Source organism: Tyto alba, unplaced genomic scaffold (assembly GCF_018691265.1).
Source record: "Tyto alba isolate M040663 unplaced genomic scaffold, T.alba_DEE_v4.0 Super-Scaffold_14, whole genome shotgun sequence".
In the NCBI taxonomy this organism is placed as follows: Eukaryota; Metazoa; Chordata; class Aves; order Strigiformes; family Tytonidae; genus Tyto; species Tyto alba.
Window position 1 is genome coordinate 20,814,988 of NW_024881276.1, and position 27,128 is coordinate 20,842,115.

Genomic DNA, 27,128 nt, shown 5'->3' on the forward strand with positions numbered 1-27,128 from the left:
TTGCAAGTACTTGTGAGGAAAGGACTATAATTAAAGCTCTTGAACAACTGGAGTAATGATCTGAAACAAATGGTATGAAATCAAATAATGATGTGTGCAGTGTACTACACTTAATTAACAATAATTCATTACATAAGTACTAGATGGAAAATTAGATAGATGGAAATTCTGCAGAAAATAACCTGGAAATAACAGTAAATCTCATACTGTTGCAGAAAAAAAGCAAATACTTTACTAGGATGCGTAAATAAGAGAGTTGTATCTTAAACAGGTAGACTGATCCTTTCACTTTGATTTAGTTCTAGTAAAGTCTCATGTGGTGCAAAACCCAGAAATTGGCACCAAACTTCAAGAATGACATGGATCAACTAAGAGAGTTTACTAGAAAACAAATGAGCTGAGTACACAGAAAGGCTGAAACACTGGAATTGTTTTGCCAAGAGGGGGAGAGGGAATAACTGAAACTGAACATAATAATTTGGGAATATGTAAAATGTTACTAGAAGAGCAAAGAAGATCCACTGCAGACCACATTTTAGAAGAGAAAGGATGGACTTAAACACTAGCAGGGGAAACGTTGGGTTACATTAGACAATAGGTTACTCTTTCAAATGGAAATGAGTGGGAAATACTGGCAGATATTGCCTCAAGTGGACCATTCAGTCTCCTTTTTCAGAGATTTTTTATAACAGTCTAGGCGAATATCTGTCCAGTACACTACAGCTATATTCAGTTTAGTCTTTGCACATGAGAATGAAACAGATTATTTATATTCGCTTTCTCCCTTTCATATCTTCTGTGCTTTACTGTGGTATTTTTTCCAAGTTTCACTTTTCTTAACTGGTCCATCAATATGCTTTATCTCATTGACTTACTAAAGTAAGTAGGTAAGAAAGTATCTCTTTGAAGATAGATGGTAGTGTTTTTACTCAAAGGAACATACCAGAAAAATGGCTAATTGTATCAAGAGTTCCCAGCAAGCTGTGAAGCCATTGTTCCCAATAGTTATGAAATCAAAGATTTCACTGTTTCAAAATAGCTAATACATCCCACTGCTAACAGTGAAAATTAAATCTTTAAAGCTGTTGGTCCCTCTTCTGAAAACCAGGAAGAAACTATATCCATTCTTATTCTAAATAGACAGATGAAGGTATTCTTTGGCATCAGTCTCACAAAAAAAAAATATATATATATACCAGTACAAAATGATTGGTAAGACAAAATTGTTATCTTCTTTCTTGTAGAATAACTCTGTTTAGCTCTCCTCCAAAAACATGACATTTAAGCAACTCTTCCACCATACAAATTGCATTTCTTTTGTTCTGGAAAAAAATTACCATGAAAAATTACCAATTAATCTTAAAAGAAAAATTCCAATAGAAAAGGAAAAAAAAAGTTGTAAGAGCAAAATATGATGTATTAGTATTTTCTGGATAAGAAGACCATCCAGAAAGAACAAAATGGTCTTATACCAAACATTGAAAATCTTAAAGGATCAGATTTTATTTAATCTAATAAATTTAAGAGTTATTTTATATTAAAAAGTAAGAATAGCAATAAATCTTTAAAGGAAATATTGCATTTCTTGTGAATTCACAAGCAATAAAAAAGCTTAATTCTTGCCATCAGTTTCAAAATCAACTGATATATGTCTAAGGAGGTACAACAGGCACCTTCACAAATGATAAATCTTCTGTTATATAATGACAAGCAATTTTTTTCAAATTCTGTGTTACTGAAAAACAGAAAAAAAAAATATATATAGCGTTAAGCTAATGCTCTATAAAACTTTCCAAATAAACATAATACATTCACATAAAAATCTTGCAGCTGATGACCTCTAATGATCAAAGGTATGAAATGGCACTTTGTAAGAAATTAATAAATTTGACTATGTAAGTACAAAGGAAAATAAATAATTGAATGATGATATGACAGCAGTCTCTGTAAGTAGATGTGACATTGAGAATGTGAACTAGACATTATCATTAAATAGTTCAGTGGAATACACAGATTTGTCAATAAAGGAAGTAACAAATTACAACATTAAGCAGCAAGCTCAAACCAAAATATTTTATATACAATATAGATTTTAAACATACTTACTGCTTCAGAATTGTGCGATGCAAGAAGTTTGCACAGGTTCAAACGCAATTAAGCAAATTCATAGAATAAAAATCTAGTACAACCTTACAGAATTACCATCTCCATCTCAAGTAGTCATGAATTATCATATCAGGAAGTCTCAGAGTATGTATAAAGAAAGTATTGCCATATGTTTGCACTGTTCCTCATCTCTAAGCATCTTCTATTGGAGGTAGAACACTGAACTACATAGATCTTTATCACACGTCCTTTTCAATGTAAATTACTGCAATAATAATGGTTTATAATATTATATGACAACTTCTTATTATGGGATCTGAAAATCTCTGGAGGTAAAACTAGCCTATGGCTATAATAATGTCTATAGTCCTGTTTGAATAGTTTAAATCTAGTACTGAATTATAAAAATATTTAGAAAAGAAATATGCAGCAATAACCTTTTCTGTAGGCACTGACATTTGAGCCAGGACAAGGTTTAAAATGGCGGTACTGAAGTATACAATACAGAGCATAAGAAAAATGAGAGGAAATATGCCTCTGAATATTTTTTGAAAAAGACTTTTATGTTTTTCCTAAAATGTATTTAGGATTAACAGAATGATAATGTATCTACCTTCAGCACATACAGCATGTGAGGCTATGTTCATATTAATATGGAAAACAAGACCTTTATTAGAGACTTGCAGGAAAATTACAGGCAGGATGCTACAACCCTTGCTCATCAAAACAGAGAATCATTCTTCTAAGAACTCCTGAAATATCAGGAACCGATTGATTTAATACCACTGTCAATTCATAATAATTCTAAGCAGAACTAAATGCAAGAAGCACCACAAGGGGCAATGACAGGAAAACAAATGCACTGGGGATGTCTCATTTCCATCTGTTGCAGAAGCCTTTCACCTTGAGGCATGAACCTTTACTTTTCTGCTCCTAATAAATTTTCCAATCATCTTTCATTATCTATGCAGTTCTGGTTTATTTTCGTTGATTCTTATCTCAAGTAATATCTTAAGTGGACAAATTCCTTAGGTTTTTATGCATCACATAAGAATAGTGTTACCTTATATCAGTCTCTATTTTGTTGCATTTCAATAGAAAGCTTCCATTTGTAAATAGAACTAGTTTTCAAATCTCTGAATGGTACATTAAAATGTTACCTTCGACACTATTTTTTCTATCATGGCATTTCACTTATAGATCATTTTGATTTAAAATGTAATAAATCACAGCAATTCATTACAGCATACCTGGCTTCTATACTGGCTTCAGAATGAATATGATAATCCCAACATCAAATTATTTAGTCAAAAAAAAAAAAAAGTTAATTTTCTAAATGAAATTAACTGTTCAATACTTGCAACGAATTAATAGAACATTTTTCAATCTTCATAGTCTGAAATATGTTTTCACCTCATGAAATATCTGAAGTTGTATTACTAAATCCACAGCTATACCATATTCAATTTGGTATGCACTGCAGAAGTAACATTAATTACACAAATAATCAGCTTATTTATTCCAATTAACATAAAAACTCTGCAAAGCACCTTGTTTAGCTGAAAGTAGAATAGATGTCTAGGCATCTCAAAGTGTATTGCAAGTAAGGAGATGAAATTTCTTCCTAAATATTTACCCAATTATTCCAATATAGGTCTTTTAGGTTTTTGAAAGTCAGCATATATGTATATTCACATACACATTTTTATATATAAGCATACATGTCTACACACACACATATATATACGCATGCATATATGTATACACACAAATATATGCAGCCCTAAGAGTCAGGGCTTTCTTTTTTTTTTTAATATTTTTTTAACCATTTTCCAAATATGAATACTTTGAATCCTTTCAATATAGGCCTCCAAGGACTATCCTTCTTCATACTTTTATTTTTCTAAAGCTGCATAATGTCAGCTGGTATGAAACAATAAAGCTGTACAAAACAAATATTTTTATACTACTACAAAGTCTAAAAAGTTAAATTAAACATGGAGTTTTGCTTATTTATCAACTGCATATGATCTTAAAATGCAGGAGAAAAATACTTTTTCTCTTTTCTATTAAATAAAATCCTGATACGATCTCGAGGGTTTTTCAGCTATAGGGAGTGAGCTATGATGCAATTCTTAAACATGAAGTATTCAGGTTGACTAAGAAAGGCAAGCAAGACAGAAAAACCTATTTAATAGGGCTTCACATTTACATATTATGTTTCATTCTTATGTTCTGCTGTGCAAATCATGAAATATAACACAGAAAACTAGTTAAAAGCTTTTCTAATTTATATTTCAGGAAATAATTTCCTGGATTTATCACTCAAGAACAATGTTCTCTCATAATATTTTGTTGGAAGTCAGACTTACAATACTTATGATGGCAGTTCATTAGACAGTCACGTCCCTTTTTTAATTCAGCATTTTATCAAGTGTGTAAAAAGCAAGACTCATTCTTTGGGAAAAGCCTGTTTTGCAATGATTTTAACTAAAAGAACTTGTACATGAAATTACATAAGATTCTTCCATTCTACCCTTCAAAGATAAAAAATATCCTTTAGCTCTTGTTTCTCAATTGTCTCTAAGAACTATTAAATTAAGAAGCAGGAGTCAATGTGCTCCATAAATACCCTTCTTAAAAACGGGGGAAAGAAGCAAGAGAGAGGACAGAGAGAGAGGAGAGAGAGGAAGAAAAATTAATGAAAACAAGGTAAAGAAAGGAGTGTGCTTTTTAATTGCTATACTAGAAACAACCTTAAGTAAATGTTCTACAGAATCAGTTTTAAAACAAACAAGAATTCTACTGAATTCTCATGAAATTTTGTGAAAACACATCATCTCACACTAAAAATCTCTCCCTCTTCATACTTTTTACTGCAGATGTGATGCTAAACTGATAACATTTAAAAACAAAACAAAAAAAAAAAAAAAAAAAAAAAAAAAAAAAAAACACAACAAATCCTCACCTCACAGTGAAGTGAATAAAATGCATCAAAATTAAAACTTTCCTACTTGAGAGTAAGAGTCTTGAGAGATGTTACTATGCCTGACATTTTCAGACAAACCTACATTGTCACTGGATTAGCACTTCTTTTTTCCTTGTAAGTAGAATTTACATTCTAAGCAGATTTTCCAGTAAAATGAAGGTGTATCTACTCTGGAGACAGCTCTTACATCTCAGACTTACTTTGATTGTTCAGATATTGTTCAATTTACTGGCTGTCATATTCTCTAACAATTTTTAATTAAACATAGAATTATCTACTCTTTTCAAGATCTTCATGGGATACATTCAAGAAAATTCCTTGTTTCCCAAAACATAACTTATGTTTTTCACCATGCCAAGAATCATGCAGCTTCTAAGGTGTCAATTTAATTCACTAATTTGAAAAATCTTCTTCTGTTTAGGAAGTACAGGTTTTGAGTTATGACATTCCAAAACTTTAGCAACTTTTTAACTTTTTTTCCTGACACTTATTTTGTCATACTATTAGTAGCTAATCCTTCAGAGAGAAATGTTGAAAAGAAATTAGAAGATAAGGAATGGTAGAAGGTAAATTGAAAATTCATTACACTCAAAAAACTCATGCTTCCTCTCCTATCATTACTATTGCCCATATAATGCCTTAAGTGGGCACTGAATCTTATATTTCATGTGTAATTAAGGTCTCAGCTGAATAGGCAAAGTTGCATTTGCCGTTTTACAGCATTTGGTCTCAAGTTTCAACATTGGCTTTCCATTTTATGGTCAGTAAGACATATTACAAGCCTGTCGTCCTAAAACATATGCCAAGCTGCTTTTAAAACATTTATTTTTTTAGTAGCAGTAAGGGCAGAAGATGTGGAGATAGTAAACTCCTTGCTAATGTTCTCTCAAAGTTACTGAGATTTAATTCCTGCAAGAGAAGAATTATGATGAATGCCATAGTTATCTTCAACTTTAGTAGGAAGTAATAAAGATGTATATTTAAAACCTCTCTGCCCTGCAGTAGCTTAGGCTTGGCTCGCTGTCACATTTCACTTTAAGTAGCTTAGGTATCAAAGGAAAGACTGAAAAATGTGGCCTGCATAGATCTTCATTTATTTAGTAGGAATGGATGACCCAACACATTAGCCTGAGCTGAAAGCAGCTCCATGGTCAAGATAGATAGCTAGTCAGGGCTAATTCTTTATTCAAACAGAGTGTCTGGATGATAATAAGCAGGCCCATAAACGTTAAACAAAAAGTGGTAATTCCTCTCTGATCTGGATATTTTTCTTAAAATTAATGATATTAAGCAAATAGCAACAACAAAAATACAAAATGGAGGATATTTGGGACTTTCAGCTGGGTTGTATAAACATCTACTATACTTCGGTGCTTTTCCTTATGACACTTCTAACTGCTCTGAAAAAGCCTGTTTAAATGATTAATTTAAGGCTAACATGATTAAAAATGTCACAATATCACAGTATAAATTTGATGACTAACCTTAACATCATAAAATTTAAAGGACCAAGAGTATATTAGAATATTAAATCTGATGAGATATGCAAGTTCTTCTCCAGTGTATGATCTTAAAAAACAAATTCAGTCTAATAATCCCTGAGGTACATTACTGGTGGCCAGCCTCCAGCCGGACTTAGTGCCACTGATCATAACCTGGTGAGCGTGGCAGTTCAACCTAAATTCAGTCCATCTCACTTTATCCTGTACTTCATCCGTTTGTTTATGAGGATGTTACAGGAGTCTACTGAAAGTCTTGCCAAAGTTGAGATAAGCAACATCCACTGGTCACAAGCTGTCCACTGAGCTAGTCATGTCATTGTGGAAGGCAATCAGGTTGGTCAAGCATGATTTCTCCTTTGTAAATTCATGCTGACTACTCCCAAACAATTTGTTGTCCTTCATATGTTTGGAAATGGTTTCTGAGGTTATTTACTCCATCACCATCCCAAGAAACGAAGCTGGCTGGCCTGTAGCTCCCCGAATCCTCCTTCTTCCAGATAGGAATAGCATTTGCTCTCTTCCAAATCTCTTCCAAACTTCTCCCCAATTGTCCCGACCTTTCCAAGATTACTAAGCATGGTCTCACAGTGACATTGTCCAGATCCCTCAGTGCTTGCTGGTGCATTCCATCGGGTCTCACAGACTTGTGTTTGTCCTATTTGTTAAAGTGCTCCCTAACGAACATCATCCTCCTCTACCAAAGCTAAGTCTTCCTTGATCCAGAATTTTCCATTCATCTTGAGGGCCTGGGATTGCTCAGTGCCAGTCTTACCAGTAAAGACCAAAGCAAAGAATGCACTGAGTACCTCAGTCTTTCCTGTGTCCTTCATCATCAGATTCTCTGCCCCATTTTTCAGAAAGAATAGCACAATAACAGACACCAATTAATTCTGAGGCAGTAAAAGCAAAAAAAAAGGAAGATGAAAGTGAAAGCTAAATCAGAAGATTCAAAGAGGTATTGAGGCAGGTCATCGGTGGAACAGAACAGTGTAAGATCACAATGTTAAGAACTTTTACAATGCAAAGGTATAAGATTAAGACTATGAATTCCATAACTTGTCAGAATTTTCTCTCTTTTTTTTTTCTTTTAATTGTATCTTTAGCAATGGTCATTTATGTAGCTTTGTGAGAGAAATGGAAATAGAAACAAAATAAAAGGGCATGCTCATGTGCATACACCAAGCTACTTCTGTGTGCCATCTAGTAAACAGAGTATAGAACTCATGAACCAAAAAAGCTATATACAAGTCAGTATAGCAAGGCAGTAATCTGTAACTTCCCACACTCAGAAAGCATATATAATGTCTGCCTTCTCATCCCAGTCTTGCACTTCCCTGAAAGCAGAAAAGTATAATTAAGTGAAATTGTAAGAGAAATATAATGCAGATAAATTTCCCCTGTCAGTAACCACAAAACTTACCTTCACCTGTGACCCAGAGCCAAATATGCAACCAGGTCTGCAAAAATTAATATATTAGCCTACTGAGTTACCTGTTCTATTAGCATGATTTAATAGATGTTATTTTTATTGTCTGAGAACCCCCATATTGCAATTAAATTATTCTTTTTTGGATGCCAATTTTGGGGAGCCTTTAAGAACTAAATTATTGTAAAAAATGTACTTTACAACTGCTGATAACCATATGACAACTCCTTTAAAAAACCCTCATTTTAATATTCTAATTTACTCTTAGGCAACTAAAACACTTTCAATAACTGGCTCCTTAAAATGCATCATCAGTAGAAATTCCACTTGGACTGAGTCATTTGGGGGTTTTGCCCAGTAGTGTCCACTAGGTTTGCACTTTACAGTTCATCTTCACTCCTCTCATCTTTAGACATTATAACTCAATTAAAATTTTAATGTTAAATAATATGCATTTTGACACTCATATTCTCCCCATAGAGTTCCCACAGGTGAGAACAAGGCTAGCCACACCTCAACATCCAGGCATTACTAGAATCTACAGGAAAGAAAACAGACAAAAGCATTGAGAAACATACTCATACAGCATTTATGGTCAGCCACAACACTGGCCAGGTAGCTAGCCATTCTCTCTACAAGTTGTCACCTACACACAAAGGACTCAGATAACACCCAGCACAGCAGAGTGCTTGCAACTATAATACATTCCACTAAAGCAGGCACTTGACACAGATAATAAGAAAAAAAGACACTGCAAATACATCTACTTATTATAGGACATGCTACTTTAGCTAGGGAAGCTCCCTGAGTTAATCATAAAATCAGACTCAAACTATGAGTTGACAACTACACATTTACTTCTACTGGATGACCTTTCAATCTTATCAGCAGAATTATTCAACACAGTTGAGAACATCTAGTATAATTTGCTTCTATACAATAAAATAAGAAAAACAAGGGGACATTCAAAGCATATGCAAGGTAGAGAATATGCCCAATTGAGACTTATGGAAGATGATATGCAAATAGATTATCCATAATTCAGACAGGTCAGAAATCACTCAAGGCAAGAAAGACACTAGACATTCTTTTCCATATGTGGTTTATGAGCCATTCTGAAGCTCTTCCCTGATCATCATCAGACTGCTCTTTCTTGGTGTTAACTATCCATCCAGAGTTAATGCTGAGAAAGACAATGAAGTTGGGGACAAGAAGCAAAAGGGAGAAATCATACAAGGAAATAGAAGTAATAATTACTACTGGTTGAACAGTTTTATCAGATCTGAATACCAGAACTGCCTAGATCCGTCTTAAATGGAACAGGTCATTTTGTCTAACATTACCCAAGCAATCATGAGGTGTCGTACTGATCTTGAAAGTAGGACAAGATTTATAATCTGGAAATTTGGTCTCCATTACCTTCCTAAATGGCATTAGAAGAAAGGCAATGCAAAAATTATTCTAAAAATTCTGAAAAGCTAGCTCTCAAACACACCACTATAAGCACAAATACCAACAACTGCATGTGATTATAAACAGGAAAATGAAGAGGAAGAGATTACTCTTAACATTTTCCTCCTGTGATAATTAATATAAAAAAAGAAAGTGAGAAGGTTCACCACACTTCACCACTTATGCCCAGTTAGAAACTATAAGAACACACAGAACACATAAGATATTTCATGAACAGTGCTAGTCAAAAGACATTGTTCTGGGAACACAGAAACACAAGGAAAGGAAATACGTACGGGTAGGCAATAACTTATCCAAAAAAAAAAATACTTTCAGTGGCAAGTTGTCACAATATCTCTATGAATAACAACATTAAAAGTCTACAAAAAGAGTATTAGAAGGAAGAGTATTTCACCTTTTCGACAATCTTTCCACACAGTTTTTCGATTCTTCTCATAATGTTTATTCAACCAGGTGAGGATGGTTCGTTCATAGGGAGAATATATATTACTGGATAAAAGTTCTGAGTTTATTTTTGGCATGTTTTGCATATTTTCCAAGCTGCACTGATCAGTGCTACTACGCGAAGAAACACGTGGAAGAACAAACACCTGAAATTAAAAAAAGTGGTTTTAAGCACAAACTGTAAAAAGAACTATTTCAAGTTGAATGATAAAAAAAAAAAAAACACTTCAAACTTAAAAGGTGTTATAATTTAGAAAAGGTTCAAGAGATTACACATTAATATGTGTATAACACAAGAGAACAGATTTGTTGAGGTTTTAGGGAATTCTTTTGCTTCCTTAAACAAAATGCAAACTGAAGCTTCCAAATGGTCTTGAGAGTCTGGAGAGGTCCCAGTCAACTGGAAGCTGGCAAATGTCCCAGTTTTAAAAGGGGGAAAGAAGGAAGACCCTGGTAATTAGAGGCCTGTCAGTCTCACTTCAGTGCCTGGTAAAATTACAGAGAAAGCTCTTCTGGGAGTTGTTGAAAAACACTTGAGAGACAACACAGTCATCGGTCATAGCCAGCGCGGATTCGTGAGGGGAAGTCCTGCTTAATCAACTTAATTTCCTTTTATGAGAAGGTCACCCATCCAGTTGACCAAGGGAAGCCATTAGATGTGGGGGTTTTGGATTTTAGCAAACTTTTTGGTACTGTCTGTCACAGTATCCTTCTGAACAAAATGTCCAGTATACACCTAGACAAGTCCATAATACAGTGGGTGAACAATTGGTTGATGGGTCAGGCGCAAAGAGTTATGGTAAATGGGGTTACACCAGGCTGGCAGCCAGTCACCAGTGGGGTTGCCCAAGTCTCAGTTTTAGGGCCATTGCTCTTTAGTGTTTATGTAAATCATCTGGACACAGGAAGCGAATGTAGATCAAGTTAGCTGACAATACCAAATCAAGAGTAGCTGTGGACTCCCTCAAGGGCAGACAGGCCTTACAGAGAGATGTAGATAGACTAAAGAGTTGGGCAATCACCAGCTGTATGAAATTTAACAAGACGAAGTGCCATGTTCTGCACCTGGGACAGGGTAATCGTTCTTATACATACAAATTGGGGGATGAGAAGCTATAGAGCAGCCCCACAGAAAGAGATCTGGGGGGTTGGGTTGATGGCAAGTTGAACATGAGTCAGCAGTGTGTCCCGGCAGCCAAAAGGGCCAACAGTGTCCTGGGATGTATCAAGCACAGCATAGCTAGCCAGTCAAGGGAGGTGATTGTCCCACTCTACGCTGCACTGGTACAGCCCCACCTCAAGCACTGTATGCACTTTTGGGCACAACAATATAAGAAGGACATCAAATTATTAGAGTGTGTCCAGAGGAAGGTGACCAAGATGGTGAATGGTGTTGAGGGCAAGACTTATGATGAGCAGCTGAGGTCACTTGGTGTGTTCAGCTTGGAGAAGAGAATTGCACCCGGGCAACGCTCTCAGTCATATGGTTTAGTTTTAGGTAGTCCTGTGAGGAGCAGGAAATTGGACTTGATGATCCTTGTGTGTCACTTCTAACTTAAGATATTCTATATTTCTATGATTCTAAATATTTTTTCTTTCCAACTTTTTTCCAAGTTTTGATGAACTGGATGAAATCACTGAACCCATCTGGATTCCAAGACTTACTGTCTATATTCTATCTAAAGCACTAATTACTGAACTACTACACTGATCTCCAGTCCAATCTACAGGCACTCTTGAAATGTCATCTTTCATGACCCCATTGCTCATTTAAGTCCAAATTACACTGACTGTTTCTCCTGAAAAAATAAACATTATGATGTCTACAATAAAGTTCTTGGTACTCAGAGGTCCTTCACTAAGTCTTGCATGAATGTACATTAAAAAATATATATATGTATAAACATATGCATATAGAATATATAAGAAATATAAAGAAATTAAAAGTACAAATTCTACACAATACTTTTGATCTTTTTTTTTTTTCCCAACTGAAATGACATCACCAAAAAGGTATTTGAAGGAGGAACACAGAACTTGATTTTCAGGGTGATGATGAAATCAGCAGTTTTGGTTTCATCCTCCCTCTTAAAAGAGTTCTTGAGCCTGACCACAGTCACCAGTGGCTGACTATCAAGGAGCATGGCCATAAATACTAACTAGACTGCATCAGCTCCATAGTGTCATATATCCACAGATAATTTGGGATGCGTTTGTTAAGGACTAACTGTTTGAAGGAGGAAAAAAAGAAGGCAAAAAAAAAAAAAAGCTAACAACTAATCATTGACAATGTCCATTGACAATGAAAGCCAATCTAATAAAATGTTACTCTGAAGTGAGATTTGGCCCAGTTTCTCAGTCCCTTAAACACTCTTAAGGATGTCTAATTCCCTGATATATATATGCATAAATAAAAGGCAATTTAATTTCATTTGATCTAATCTGAATGAAAAAAGCTTGCATCCCTCGTGTAATTGTTTCTGTTCATATCAGTTTCCAATACCAGATTTTAACAGGTGCATTAGAGAAAGCCTCAGTTTCTTGAGGCAAAGCATTAAAACATTTTAATCCCTCCACTTGATGCAGATGGAGAGGAACACTCTTACATATAGTATGACACAGCTACAGCCATGTGGCTTCACAGCTTCCACATTTACATGTGGTTTTCTTTTTTTTTTTTCCCAGATAACATGAAGGACTGTCATCCATTTTAAACCTTGAGACATTCCAGTTCAGCATAATCTAGTCCCATCTAGAGATGGCTGATCTGACTTAATTTAAATATTTAGATTTATCTCCATGGCATTTTATTGATTGGCATGTAACTATCTTAAGAGAAAAAGAAATCTCAAACTTTTATATCAGCATCCTTAGATACAAATCTGAAGAAAACAACAGCAAAAGAAAGCAAGCAAATATATACTATTTCATGCTTTCTCAAAAAGCAGTCTTTGCAGGTTAATTTACTGCAAAATTCCTTTACCAGTATAACCTGATGTTCTACCAAAAGGATCAACACAGGAAAGAGTAATGACAACTACTTTTAGAAGAAAATATGAAATATTATTTACACATAAAACGTTCTTTTACTGTCTCTTAACAAGAAAAATCCAATCCTTACTAATCTAAGATGTCCACATGTCTACATTTCTATTGAGACCCTGCTGAGGGGGGCCAAGACATTAGCATACAATGGCTTTTTGGAGCATACTGTATTCATTATATATAAAAAAAGCTAGAAGGTTAGAAAAATGTTATTAATTATAACCATAAAAAGCATCCTTATTACTGCACGGTCATTAATTTTAAAGATGGATTATCTTTATTGAAAATCTGGCTTGACCCAAGGGCTAAATTACCACTTCTGCTGTCAGCGTCCATGTGTTTCCATCAGCCTAGACTTTCAAGATTTATAGAATACCATCAGTATTTTCTTCCTTGCTCAAAAAGAGAACTAAAAGTATATCTTTATGATTGATGAATTTCTCCTTTTATTCTCCACAGGTTCTACCCTTTCTTTAGAATAAACTTACTTTTCCATTTTTCTGAGCTGCATTTCTGTATGCATTTTTTCCTCTGGAACTTCTGCAGCAACAGAAGTTTTCATAACCAGTAAGTGGACCATAATGTATCAGGTATGAACATGAAAGCAATATGAGATGACATTTTAGTGGATAAAGAATAATATTAAGTATTTCTAACAGCAGCATTTTATTTGTAAAATAAAATTGGATAACAAAACTTCTCTGGTGAATAGATGAATTCTTTTAACAGTTTCTGAAATTTGCAGTATGCTATGTGAGTAAGAAAGGACTCTATTTCATCTCATCTTGCTTGGTATCAGGCTATCATAATCACAAAAAGGCTTGTCTCTACTTTCATTTTAATGAAACTGCTTTTAAGATATGAAACATTCTCTTAACTTCAGAATATTTCAACACTAGCCAAATAAATACTTTTTATACAAACCAACCTTGCTGCCTTGACAGTTCATATATTGTTTTTCTTTATTGTTCCAAAGCTTTCTTTACAAATTTAATAAAATATATAAATAAACCTTGTTCAGCAGCAGTCATGGTCACCCTTACCAAAAATGGGTTTGAACAAAATGGTATGGAAGAGAGAACAGGACTTTGAGTGTTAAGTAACTAGTTCCGATATAAAGTCATGTTATCTTAAGAGTTCTGCCTATGCTTTATTATATTTAATTGAATACCATGTTAGCCAAACCACATAAGGCTACCACAAAAACATAAAACAGAGACATATAATTCCTAAAACATTAACAGGAGAGATAGAGAAGATGAATGTGATGTTATAAGGCCATAAAAAAGTATTAGTATTATGGAAACATGAAGGAACAATGAATGAGAAGTTGAAACATGCTTCTCATGCATGAAACAGAACTAGAATGATGAAGGGCACATCTTCACAATGGGTTTAAGCTGATCTAAACCTGAACTCTTTCATATGACCAGCAACCATGTGTTCTGTCCCATTCTTGTGTCTACACCAGTGGTCTGGGAGATGAAAGATCTATTTGGAAGCACCACCCTACTCCAGGAGTCACAGCATAAGGAAAGGGGCAGAAAAACACAGCTAGGAAAACCTGGTTTTCCCCATCATCTAAGACATGTTCTTTGCCCACACCTACACTAATGTAAATTCATGATGATGCCTTGCTCTCAGATATTGGAAAGGTTACAAAGTTTATTTTTAAAGATTGCACTTGACGTGTACACATGAAAGAAAACGGTGGAAAGGATTAAAAAGGATTAAAACTTCTAGAACAAAGTTGAGGCACGAGCAAAGCTGGACTGCTGCCACCTGAAAACCAGTATTCAATTATACCACCCTTTTTAGAAGACAAAAAAAGGCCACAGATTTAAGTAAGCACTTACTACACAACTTAGAATGATTTTTCACATCCTATCTTATATTTCACTTTACATTTTAAGCCTTTCAGAGCAAGATTTCTTTCATGGGGACATAACCAATAAATCTCTGGGTTTTTTCCTGCATCTTCTCATCTTCTTCCTAACCACAGATATCTTGGGTGATCCATTCTGCTGCCCTACAGTAAACAACTGCACATCCACACATACAAAAGGAAAAAAAAAATGCAAACCAAAAAAAGCCAATAAATTTATTCCTCTAAGAAAAAAATACAATGAAGACATTTGTATTCTTCACAAAAATGACCTGATTTTTTGTTCTTATAAAGAACAGGTAAGCATCAAAATATCAGCTGTTTGATTTCATATCCTATAATCTGATCTTTGAAGAAGCAGATTAATCACAACTGGGTTTTGTTGTTAACGGTCTAGCCACTTTCTGATAATGTTCAGAAAATAACGTGCTGGTTTTGACTGGGATAAAGTTCATTTTCTTCATAGTAGCTGGTATGGGGCTAATGTTTTGGATTTGTGCTGAAAACTGTTGATAACACAGGGATATTTCAGATACTGCTGAGCAGTACTTGCACAGCACCAAGGCCTTTTCTGCTTCTCAGACTGCCCCACCAGCGAGGAGGCTGGGGGGCACAAGAAGTTGGGAGGGGACACAGCCGGGACAGCTGACCCCAACTGACCAAAGGGATGTTCCATACCATGTGACGTCATGCCCAGCATATAAAACTGGGAACCTTCAGAATGATAGCATTTGTCCTCCCAAGTCACTGTTATGAATGATGGAGCCCTGCTTTCCTGCAGATGGCTGAGCACCTGCCTGCCCATGAGGAGTGGTGAATGAAATCTTTGTTTTGTTTTGCTTACACACATTACTTTTGTTTTACCTACTAAACAGTCTTTATCCCAACCCATGAGCTTTCTCACTTTTATTCTCCTGATTCTCTACCCCAATCCCATGGTGGGGGAGTGAACAAGAAGCTATGAGGGGCTTAGTTGCCATCTGGGGTTAAACCACAACATATGCAGAGAAAATATTTTGCTTAGATTAATTAGGTAATGTTTTCATATTACCTGATCATACTAAATAAATCACAAGATTTATTTGAATGTGGTATACAAATATTATTTCTTCATTGGTTTGATTTATTAAGTTTAAACAAAATCTCATTAGACCCCATTTCTAACAATACAAAAAAATAAAATAAAGTCAATGATACACTATAGAAATTATCAATTTTTTATGTTTGAAGATGTCTTTAACCTGTTACTGTAAATACTAGAAATTTTCTTAAGTGCCAAATTGCAATTATTAATAATTTGATCAAAACTGAAACTAATTTCTCTTTTACCTATATGTCAATATCTTATCAACACAAAATTCATAACTGTTTTAATAGCTGAAACTTTTTGATAATACATGTGTGAATGTTTAAAGTATATTTCCCAATATATCTGTGGTGGATTGACCTTGGCTAGCTGCCAGGCTCCCACCGAGCCACTCCCCCTCCTCAACTGGACAGTGGGACGAAAATACAACAAAAGGCTCATTGGTTGAGATAAGGACAGGGACACTACTCTGCAGTTACTGTCATGGATAAAATAGACTTGACCTGGGAAGTTAATTAAATTTATTGCCAATCTAAATCAGAGTAGGATAATAAGAAATAAGAACAATCTTAAAAGACCTTCCCAACCCTCCCTTGAGGGGCCTTCCCAGGCTCAACTTCACTCCAAATTTTCTCTACCTCCTCCCTTGCAGCGGGGATGCATGGGGATGGAGAATGGGGGTTGTGGACAGTTCATCACACATTGTCTCTGCTGCTCCTTCCTCCTCACGCACTTCCCCTGCTGCAGCACGAGGTCCAGCCTGTGGGAGACAGTCCTCCACAAACTTCTCCAACATGAGTCCTTCCCACAGCTGCAGGTCTTTACAAACTGCTCCAGCATGGGCCCTTTCCATGGGGTGCAGTCCTTCAGGAACAGACTGCTCCAGCATGAGTCTCCCACAGGGTCACAAGTCCTGCCAGCAAACCTGCTCTAGCATGGGCTCCTCTCTCTCCATGGGTTCCACAAGTCCTGCCAGGAGCCTGCTACAGCATGGGCTTCCCATGGGGTCACGACATCCGTCAGGCACATCCACATGCTCCAGCATGGGGACCTCACTGGATGCAGGGGTACAACCTCCATCACCACTATCTTCTTCAGGGACTGCGGTGGAATCTCTGCTCCAGTGCCTGGAGCACCTCCTCCCCTCCTTTACTGACCTTGGTGTCTGCAGAGTTGTTTCTCTCACATATTCTCACTCCTCTCTTGGGCTGCTGTTGCGCAGCAGCTTTTTCCCCTTCTAAAGTATGTTTTCACAGGGATGCTACTACTGTCACTGATGGGCTCAGCCTTGGTCAGCAGCAGGTCCATCTTGGACCTGTCTGGCGTTGGCTCTGTCAGACATGGGACAGCTTCTGGCATCTTCTCACAGAAGTCATCCCTGTAGCACCCTGTTGCCAAAACCTTGACACATAAACCCAATATAAAACCTGACTCAATCAAGACATTTCAAGTTACCTATTTTTTAAAGTTTCAGCTCATCAGGGGAAGAGAAAAATCAAAACCAAACCAACACACATGCATACTATTAATTTTGGCGTTTTTCTTCTTTGTGCTAGTCTGTCACATATCTATGAATAATTCAGAAAATTGAAAAAATAGCAAAGTGACTCGCTTTCTGGTCACTATGATTGCTTTTTTCCACTTCCATGTTCCCATGTGTCCTTAGGGTCATCTGTCTCAGTCCAGGTATACATACTGTTCGTTGTCGGTTCCTCTCTCAGCTATTTTTCTCATTGTTTTATTTTAGATCAACTCTACATCTTTGTTACACACTTACTCTAATATAATTTTTTTCATTCTTTATTATCATTTTTCAGTAAATAATCACATAATCACAGAATAGTTGAGGTTGAAAAGCACTTCTGGAGATTGCCTAGTCCAAACCTCCTGCTCAAAGCAGAATCAGCTAGAATGGGTTGCCAGGATCACGTTCAGTTGGGGTTTGGATATTTCCAAGGATAGAAACTCCACAACCCCTCTGGGCAACCTGTTACAGTATGTGACCACCTTCACAGTAAAAACGTTTCTTATGTTTAAATGGGATTTCCCGTATTTCAGTTTGTGCCTAGTGCCTCTCACTATATCACTGGGCACTACTGAGAATAGTCTGGCACTGTCTGTACACCCTCCCATCAGATTGATAAGATGCCCCCTGAACCTTCTCTTCTCCTGGCTGAACAATCTCAGCTCTCTCACTCTCTCCCCGTATGACTTCAGTCTCTTAAATAATTTTGGGGACCCTCCACTGGAGTCACACTCCAGTATGTCCACATCTGTCTTGTACTGGGAAGCCCAGATAATATTTACATTTTTCACTTATTTTCCAACCCTTTGAATAGAAATAAACAAATATTTATTTTTAAGTATATAAACTTTACTGATCATTGGTGAGCACATCAGATTTACTTTGGAAAACATAATTTAAGCATACAAAACTTTCATCTAACATCAGTAAAAATAAAATTGAATTAAAATTTGAAAAGTCCATACTAACCAAGTTCATTATATCTTAAAAGGAATAGGTATTATAAAAAATGTTTACCTGTTTAAAAATTCTATTCTAATGTAAGATAATAAATATCATGGTTATATATGCATATGTCTAGTCAACTAAGTATCTCCAGTGAAAAGTGATTCTAACCAAGGTAACAAAAAGTCATGGCAGAGTTTTCTTTATTTGTAATAAGATTTCTATAACATTTAATTTTACAAAATGCAGACTACTCTAACATAGTATTTCCTAACTGAAATATATTACCACACCACTAAATCTTCAGAATTAAGAAAATTAAAATGTCCTCACTAATTTTTTTTCTTCTCTGTTAGAGAGAAATGAAACACCTAAAAGTATTTAATTTTAAATATATGTTTGGAAAACAAAAACAACTGGAATATAGCTCAGAACTTTTTCAAAACAAAGTTTTTTTGCCATCAGTTCTTCAGAATTTAAGTAGTAAATATATCTACAATTTACCTTGTATATTTGCAGTAGCACATCTGTCCAAGCTCGCTTGCTCATTGTCTCAAATACACTGTCCTTCAGAATGAACAGGTGCTTGTCATTAAATATGTCTGAGTTTTTCACATCTCCTTTTTCCAACTCAGTTGTGTGACCCTTTAGGATAAAGGAAGGGGATTTATTTTTGATATTCCTTTCAGCAGTTTGGAAAGGAAATTCACAAGAGGACAATAATGAATCAGTGGCATAAATGACTGGTAACGTCTATGATAGTGCAACAGTGATCAGCATTAGAACCATTTATAATTTGATGCTATTTCAGGAATAAGCAGCACAATACAGAATTGACAGGAGTTGAAAGCAGCAATCAGGACAAAGAGGCAACACAAAGGATAATTTTTTAAATTATAAAATCAATAGAAAGCAGTAAAATTAATTCTACTTTGCAAAAACATTTATTGGAAATTAATCACATATATCAGCAGTATTGGAAGGAATGGAAGAGAAAACCAGGAGAGGAGGCTGTAAAAGTTGATGTCAGTTTAAATTTCTGTTCAATCTCATACATGTGCTTAGACTTATGCAATCCAAAATAGTCACCAGAGTAGGAATACTCATGGTCCACTGAGGACTTCCATTAGTCTTCAAAGGATTGACAGTAAGCACGTGGTCTTTGTTAAAAAAATAACAAAAAATTAAATAAAACTAAAACAAACATAAAAAACCCCTAAACATACCTTCAGCACAGTTTGCACTTTAGTCCATTTCTTATAATCATCAGGTTCAAGCAGAAATTCTGGCATAACATGAGGAAGATATGCTCCTTGGCTTCTGAAATTGTTAAGTGGGAAAATTTGATAGGTAGACCAGATAATTTTTTTCAGGAGCAGTCCAAGTTTTTTACATTGCTTAACCTATGCATAAGCTCATCTGAGTTCTATCTGAATACACTTTGGACTAATGATGCAGTTGTATTAATAGCTTTAGATAGATTCTATTTATGAAGTTCATGTTCAATTCCTACGCCTACAACTAAATGCTAAAAGCACATAAAACTCTGGACAGACTGGCTTCTTTATGAGAATTGCTCCTCCATAAAGGATTTTTTATAGCACAAAGCATCAAAACACATAATACCCAATTCCATGTGAAAGCCAAAGGACCAGTGTTACATAACATTAGTAGAATTAAAATTTGATGATGCTTTTATCATTCTGCAGGTCTGATATTGGAAGTCTTATCGGTATAAGCAAAGTTATTTCAAAACTGTTAATTGTTAAACTGACCTTCCATCTGTTCTCAGGTGACAAATAAATGCAATAGGAGAAGTAACTGCAGTTGCAAAAGGCAACTTCACTAGACTGAATACCAGGAAAAGCTAACTTCCAAGTGAAGAAAGACTATTCTTTATCTCAAATGACACAGTTTAAACAAATGTTGTTAGAAAGAGGGAAAAAAATGAAGAATCCTTATGTTTCCTTTTCTCAGAGGAGCAGCAAAGTTTCCTTAATTTTAGGTCAGAAAGATTATTCTAGGATTTCTAGATTTACATTGTTCTTTGTGTTTTTAACATGGCTAATGTGAATAATAACTGGATAAACTTTTCTTGTTATATAACCAGTCTCATTCAAATGAATTGATCATACTTTTCCAGTACCATACAGTCCAAATTCAATTTATATTGTGCATTAAAAATCATACATCCCAGTTTGAAATTAAGATCATAAGAACTTATTTTTCTTCCCACAGAATTAGATTTTGCTGGTAACAGCACATTTTTTGTCTCCATATTTTACATAGTGACATTATCTTCTCAGATTATTGAAATTGTAATTTTTACACAATTATCTAGCATGCTTTTTAAAACACAAATATTTTAAATCAAGGACCCAAAATATCTTCAGGTTAGTAGTCTAGTTCTAAAACTCATCATGTCTGAAATTCCCATTTTCCATCAAGTGATAGACTCTGTCCCATGAAATCCCTTTAAAACTTCAGTCCTTCAGAAATTATAAAAGAAGAAAGCTATACAACATTAATCTTTTCAGGTGTCCTATCTTTCCTTCAATTATTTTACTTTGTAGATATATGGGAATAGGTGTTATCTACAATTTTCATCCTCAGAAAAGCTAAATACAACATTACGTGTCATCATAATAAAGATGGGTTCTATATAACTCAAAATTCTCATAATTGGCTGAATTTTGCTATTGAGGAACACTGTCTTAAAAAAACCCCTCCTCATTAAGGTCAATGTTTAATATGATGCCACTTCTCCAAGATCAGTATTTTCACACTGTTAAGATGTTTTTTCCCAAGACACACAGCTTGCAACAAATTAGTTAGATGCATTGTAAAATACCCAACCTTTTCTTTTATTACTGTAGTCAAGTACCAAGGAAACCTTTTAAGGGCAGGAAAATAAAACTGATTCTTGGAATGTTGCTTGAAACAGCAAGCAACATCCACCTACTTTAGCAAGTGGAAAACTAGAAAGATGAATTATGCTTTATTCAAACCATGTTGACCAGGAAGTAGTGGTTAGAGGAAGAAAGCTGAGAAATGTGTATTTCTATCCAGAGATTGCTCTCCTGGGCTTCTTCAGGAGGGAATTTGCACTTTCCACAAATCACAATGAACATGCAGGGATAGCAGATCACAGATGAATTACTTGTCTCTAGGCTGGCTCTAGATGTCTTATCATCATTACAGTCATGCAAGCAAGTGCAGATATCAGACATTTTTGTACTATGATCTATAAACACTCTTAAATAACAATCTGTGAAGAAATGAAAATATTCTAGGTGATCCTAAAATGCAGAAGTAGGAAAAGAATATCTGTAAATCAGGAACAATGAAGAAATCTGATAGTTTCTGCCTCTTCTAGTTTGAGCAAATCCTAATAGGATGTAGTAATGCCAAGCACATACTGAGCACAGTTTAATCATCTAACATCAAATACAAATAAGCACAGGAGCCCAGCTAGAACTGCTTTTCATTGGCACCTGTATCATTTTTTTATGATTGTTATGGATTACTACTTCATTTCCAATCATCAGACTTCATCCCTCATAGAAGAGCTGAACAGAGGTGCTGAGCTTAGCCTTGACCAGTTGGCTGCTGCTCCAATTCTGCCCTGAGTATGTCAGTGAGTTAACAGTCAAAACTCAGTAAGACTGAAGGCTTTTACTTAAAATTTAACAATGAAATAGCTTTCCAAATTGCCCAAAAAACTATCTTAGAAACATTTAAGTATTTCCTTTCAATTACTGTTATGCTTAGCAAAAGAGGTTGTGATCCTCTTACCCCAAAACTCAACATCATTTTAAAGTAGGCAAATAACATCATGTATGCTAGTTTCAAGATGCCTAGATTCCCTGGAAAAGCTAAATGGGAAAACTGGACATAAGACCCATCAGGTTCCACCAGGATAAAATTTTGACCCAATCTAGGAGTGCTCCAAAAATATCCTATGAAAACACTTTAAGGAAACGTCTGCAAAAATTTTGTTGGAAGATCCTGCACAGACTTTGTTAGGGGTAACTGCAAGCATAAGGTATGCAAAAGGACAGGAACCCGACTGCCTCCTTGTCAGAACCTGCCAGAATATAAGGTATAACAAAACAAGGTATTTCAGCAGACCTTTCTGGTACAATCTTAATGTAAGTAGAATAATGATGTTGTTTAATTTCTTCACCTATAACTTGAAGAAATATTCCTACTTGTGTTGTTCGTTTTCAATGTTATGAATAAATGCTTTTATTTACATTCTACAATAAATGAGCTTGAGATAAGAAAGCTATACAGACATTCTCTCTCTCTCAGGTGCAATGACTCAGTAAACTGGGTCATATTAAAAAGTATACTCCCAGCTTCACAGCATATGCACCATTCTATCCAAATTTAAAAAAATGCTAAGAATTTGCCTTCTCTGCCCACGCCACCTGACACAATCAGAGTGAAGAAAATAAGTGTTTCCCAGAGCTGATAGCGACCAAGAGAAAAACTATGTTATTTTGATATCTTCATACTGATCTCATCCATCAAAGAATGACTTACAGAAGAGATACTACAACATTTGAAGCTAGAACAGAAGAAATATCAGTCCTAAAAGACTAAAATTAAGGTCTATATTAATTTGAGCTAGGGCTGTAAAATCCCATACTGAAGGGTGAAAGGCTCTGAAAAACATATCAGCTCCACCCTTAAGTAGCCTGACACTTGTGTTTCTCTTGATAGAAACCGAGCAGAATCAATCCAGCTATCAATACAAAGATTAATGAAACTTAACTGTTAATGAGGGTAATAAGGTTCATAAGCATGTCCTGAAGTTATTCTTGACTATTCTTTTAGGAGTTGCACAGAGTATTAGCTTAACACTAGACCTAAGACCATGGCAACAAAAAGAATTTTTCCTCGGGTTGGAACTAAAGAAGGTTTTTGACACTGACCTCATTAAAATATCAATATACTGATTACATAAATAAGAAAATCTCTTGAATCTACTTGGACAACCATTCAGCATAATATCATACTGTGTTCAGTTTTGGGCCCCTCACTACAAGAAAGATGGTGAGGTGCTGGAGCATAACCAAAGAAGGGCAACAAAGGTGGTGAAGTGTCTGGAGCACGAGACTTGTGAGGAGCAGCTGAGGGAACTGGGGTTGTTTAGCCTGAAGAAAAGGAGGGTCAAGGGAGACCTTATTGCTCTCTACAACTACCTGAAAGGAGGCTGTAGCAAGGGGGGTGTCTGTCTCTTCTTCCAAGTAACAAGTGATAGGAGAAGAGGAAATGGCCTCAAGTTGCACCAAAGGAGGTTTAGATTGGATATTAGGAAATATTTCTTCACTGAAAGAGTTATCAAACATTGAAACAGGCTGCCCAGGGAAGCGGTGGAGTCACCATGCCTGAAGGTATTCAAAAGATGTGTAGATATGGTGCTTAGGGACACAGTTTAGTAGTAGACTTGGCAGTGTTAGGTTTATGGTTGGACTCAATAATCTTAAAAGTCTTTTCCAATCTAAATGATTCCGTGATTCTATATCACCACATACAACGTCTTGCTCTCTAGAAGGACACAATACCTCTTCAGAAGAAGAATCAGCAGGGCGGCATTAGTAGGAATTTTCAATTGATAGGATGACAAGACATTCTTCAGCACTTCACTGCCTAATGACCCTAGCCTTTAAGATATGATAGGAAAATATGATGGGATGCATTCATCAAGTCCTTTTTTTAGTATTAAAATGGATGCTGAAGTTGTGAATACAACAGGAATCTGTAAGCATTGTCCTTCATTACTGAAGAAAGGCAAAGATATTGTTCTGCCACTGCTGCCACGATATTAATCTATGATGCACAGAAGAATGTTATTCTGCCTCTTTAAAAAGAAATGACATGGTTGAAAGATGCAAATAAAGGTCTGCTGCTGTTGGGGCAGTGTGTATTGGTTTCATTATGAGTTCAGATACAGCTACATCACTGACTGTTATTCTCAGATGAAAAGCTTGTATTTAGAACAGTACGTAAATGATAGTTTTAAAATGTCTTTACAGCTTCTTGAACACTAGGTGAGGATTCTAAAAAGAAGAAGAGATGATGTGTCTCAGGACGTCTGAATATCTCTAATGATCTCACGACATTAGACTTCCTCTGAAGTTAATTTTCTTATCTGTTTCACAGCAACAACAGCCAAGGATGTAGAAGAATTTATTAACCTTTTTTGATTTTCACCATCTTTGACAATTGTTCCGTATCATGTGACAAGGTAAGATTATCTATGAAGGTAGCTAATAGCTAAATCTGTTCAGCAGCAAGAGTAATGATTCCATTTCTTGGCCTATTATTAATATGAAACACTAATAGATTACAAAGTAAGTCTAAAAAAATTTTTATGAAGTCAGTAATTACAGGACAAAGAGCATCAGTATAATAGTAAGATCATTAATTTCAAACCTGATCTGACTATCTACTGAGTCTAAGGAATGAGGTTGAGTCACCTTTCATAATTAAGGGAACAGAGTTCCTGTGGAATTCCTGTGTTGGATATAATTCTACCAAAGGACACCTCAATTAGTGCAAACTGCAGAAGAAAACTTAGGTAAAAATAAATTATATTTTATAATACATAAATCTTAGATCACAAAAGATGCAGTATAAAGGAAATCCTCAAACTACTGTATATCATTCAGTTGGAGTTATATTTGAACTATGCTAATAAAAGTAGTAGAAAGAAAAGATGCATACATGCATACTTCATCGTATATATACTTACTTAAGGAAAGCGAGCAATCTAGAATGTTGGCAGTGAAGCTGTAACATTTGTTCAACTGGCTCAAGAGGCAAAGGCTGGCTTGATGCAATGCCTGGTAACAATTGTCCACTCAGATGGAATAACATGTCATAAAGAGACTTATCTTTGCCAAGGGTTTTTTTAAAAACCTTTTCTTGTGAAGAGGTCATCTGGACTTTACACACATCACTAAGAGAGAAAAGGCTTCCAATATTATTCTTCTGAATAATAGTTTAGCACAAAACGAGCTAACATTATGTCTACCAAAATGATAAATTTAATAAAACATGAAGTAAAACAGCAGCAAGAATGTTGAAAAGAATAGCACTTTTTTCTTTCTACAGAACTTTCATAATAACATAAGAATTTTGAACTGCATGGATATGTGAAACATAAATAAATTTGTGGTTTTCACTGCTTTCTGCCAAACGTAACTTTGATTTCTATCATGTTTATAAAAGCCTATGTGCTTGTGTCCCAGGACATTGGCTTCTTCATTATTGAGTAGCAAGCTAGAAAGATCAACTAAGTGATGTCACTAAAATTGATCTATTTACAGGTTGCTTGCAATTGTTGATTATGACAATTGATTTCTCATCTGTTTCTTGATCTTTAGAGTGTGTGGAAGAAAAAAAGTCATATTGTTAAAACACACATCTATGCCACCAAAGAAGGGAAAATTTCTAGAACTGTGTTCATTCTATTTCAGTTAAGAGAGTGGCATATAGTTTGAACTGCATATTTAATATACACTGGATTATGATATATCAGAGCATCATAGTTGGAAATATATTTTAGAAAATGAAAAATAACACCTGAATAACACTTTCATATAAACAGCACATAGATGTTTCAATTTTAATATACAACTCTGCATTACAGTGTTTATATTCCTCAGATCATATCCAAAACACTTTAGTATATATGTTAATATTTTATTAAGCAGACATAACTTAGTTTTAAGTAGATATTAATTACCGTCTTAGTGAATATGGTATTGAAATAGGATTTTGTCCCTTAGACCAACCAAAGAGAGTGAACCAATTCTTAACAGCGGTTAGGGTTTTCTGAAAGAAGAGGTACTCTTCTTTATCTTCATCGGGAAAAAATGATAATTCATATTTATTTTCTCTCCCATCACTTTGACTGTCAGTTTCATTCTCTTCACTCATCTCATCATCACTCTCACTGTCAAAAGTACTATCCGACTCTGAAAGATAGACAAAAAAAAAATCCAGAAAGATTCCTTATTTCCCTATTTTTGTCTAGTACAAAACCAATTCTTTTTTAAACACACAATTGTTTTCAGAAAACAAAAAACTGTCAGATGATGAATGATCAACTTATTTCAGGAATAAACAATTTAAGACACATGTATATGTATTAGAACAAATTATATTTTTGGAATCTAGTTTCACTTAAAGAAAAAATTATTACCCAATCAGAAAAAATAAATTCATGCATGACTTACAAAACTAAAGACAGGAATCTTAAAGAAACAGTCTTACATACAGTTCCCATAGGTATAGTTTTACCAGCTAGTCAATGCAAGTTCTCCACCCCAATCATATAGCATGACTCAGTAACTGACTTTTGTTCAATACAGATTATCAAGTATTGTATAGGTATAACAGAGCCTATATCCTAATCTGTAAACCTTTGGACTTTTCACCCCTCTCTGAGGCCTTCTCTCTCCTAAATTCTGACCTGGTCAAGACTTAGATTATATATTTTAACAACTACTAGTTGTTAACAACATCAACAACAGTATTGTTTCATAACAGATAACAAACACTTATTTTCTTCATTGCACAAATAACTTAGATAATTCCACCCTTGAGGGTGGAATAACCACAGTGGTATTAAATACCACTGTTGCAGTTTTAATGTTTCATTAAATGATACAAAAATAATACTAAC

At 35.2% G+C, this 27,128-nt stretch overlaps 1 protein-coding gene across 1 annotated transcript in view; it reads right to left on the reverse strand.

The window, feature by feature from the left end:
* CFAP47 (cilia and flagella associated protein 47) overlaps positions 1 to 27,128 on the reverse strand; it is a 341,806-nt gene that overhangs the window by 248,359 nt on the left and 66,319 nt on the right. The window contains exons 29-33 of the mRNA XM_042788270.1: positions 26,187 to 26,418; positions 25,191 to 25,397; positions 19,654 to 19,747; positions 18,932 to 19,072; positions 9,891 to 10,086 (exon numbers count right to left, since the gene is read on the reverse strand). Of these exons, the coding sequence (XP_042644204.1) occupies positions 9,891 to 10,086; positions 18,932 to 19,072; positions 19,654 to 19,747; positions 25,191 to 25,397; positions 26,187 to 26,418 (870 nt within the window). The remainder of the gene's footprint in view (positions 1 to 9,890; positions 10,087 to 18,931; positions 19,073 to 19,653; positions 19,748 to 25,190; positions 25,398 to 26,186; positions 26,419 to 27,128) is intronic.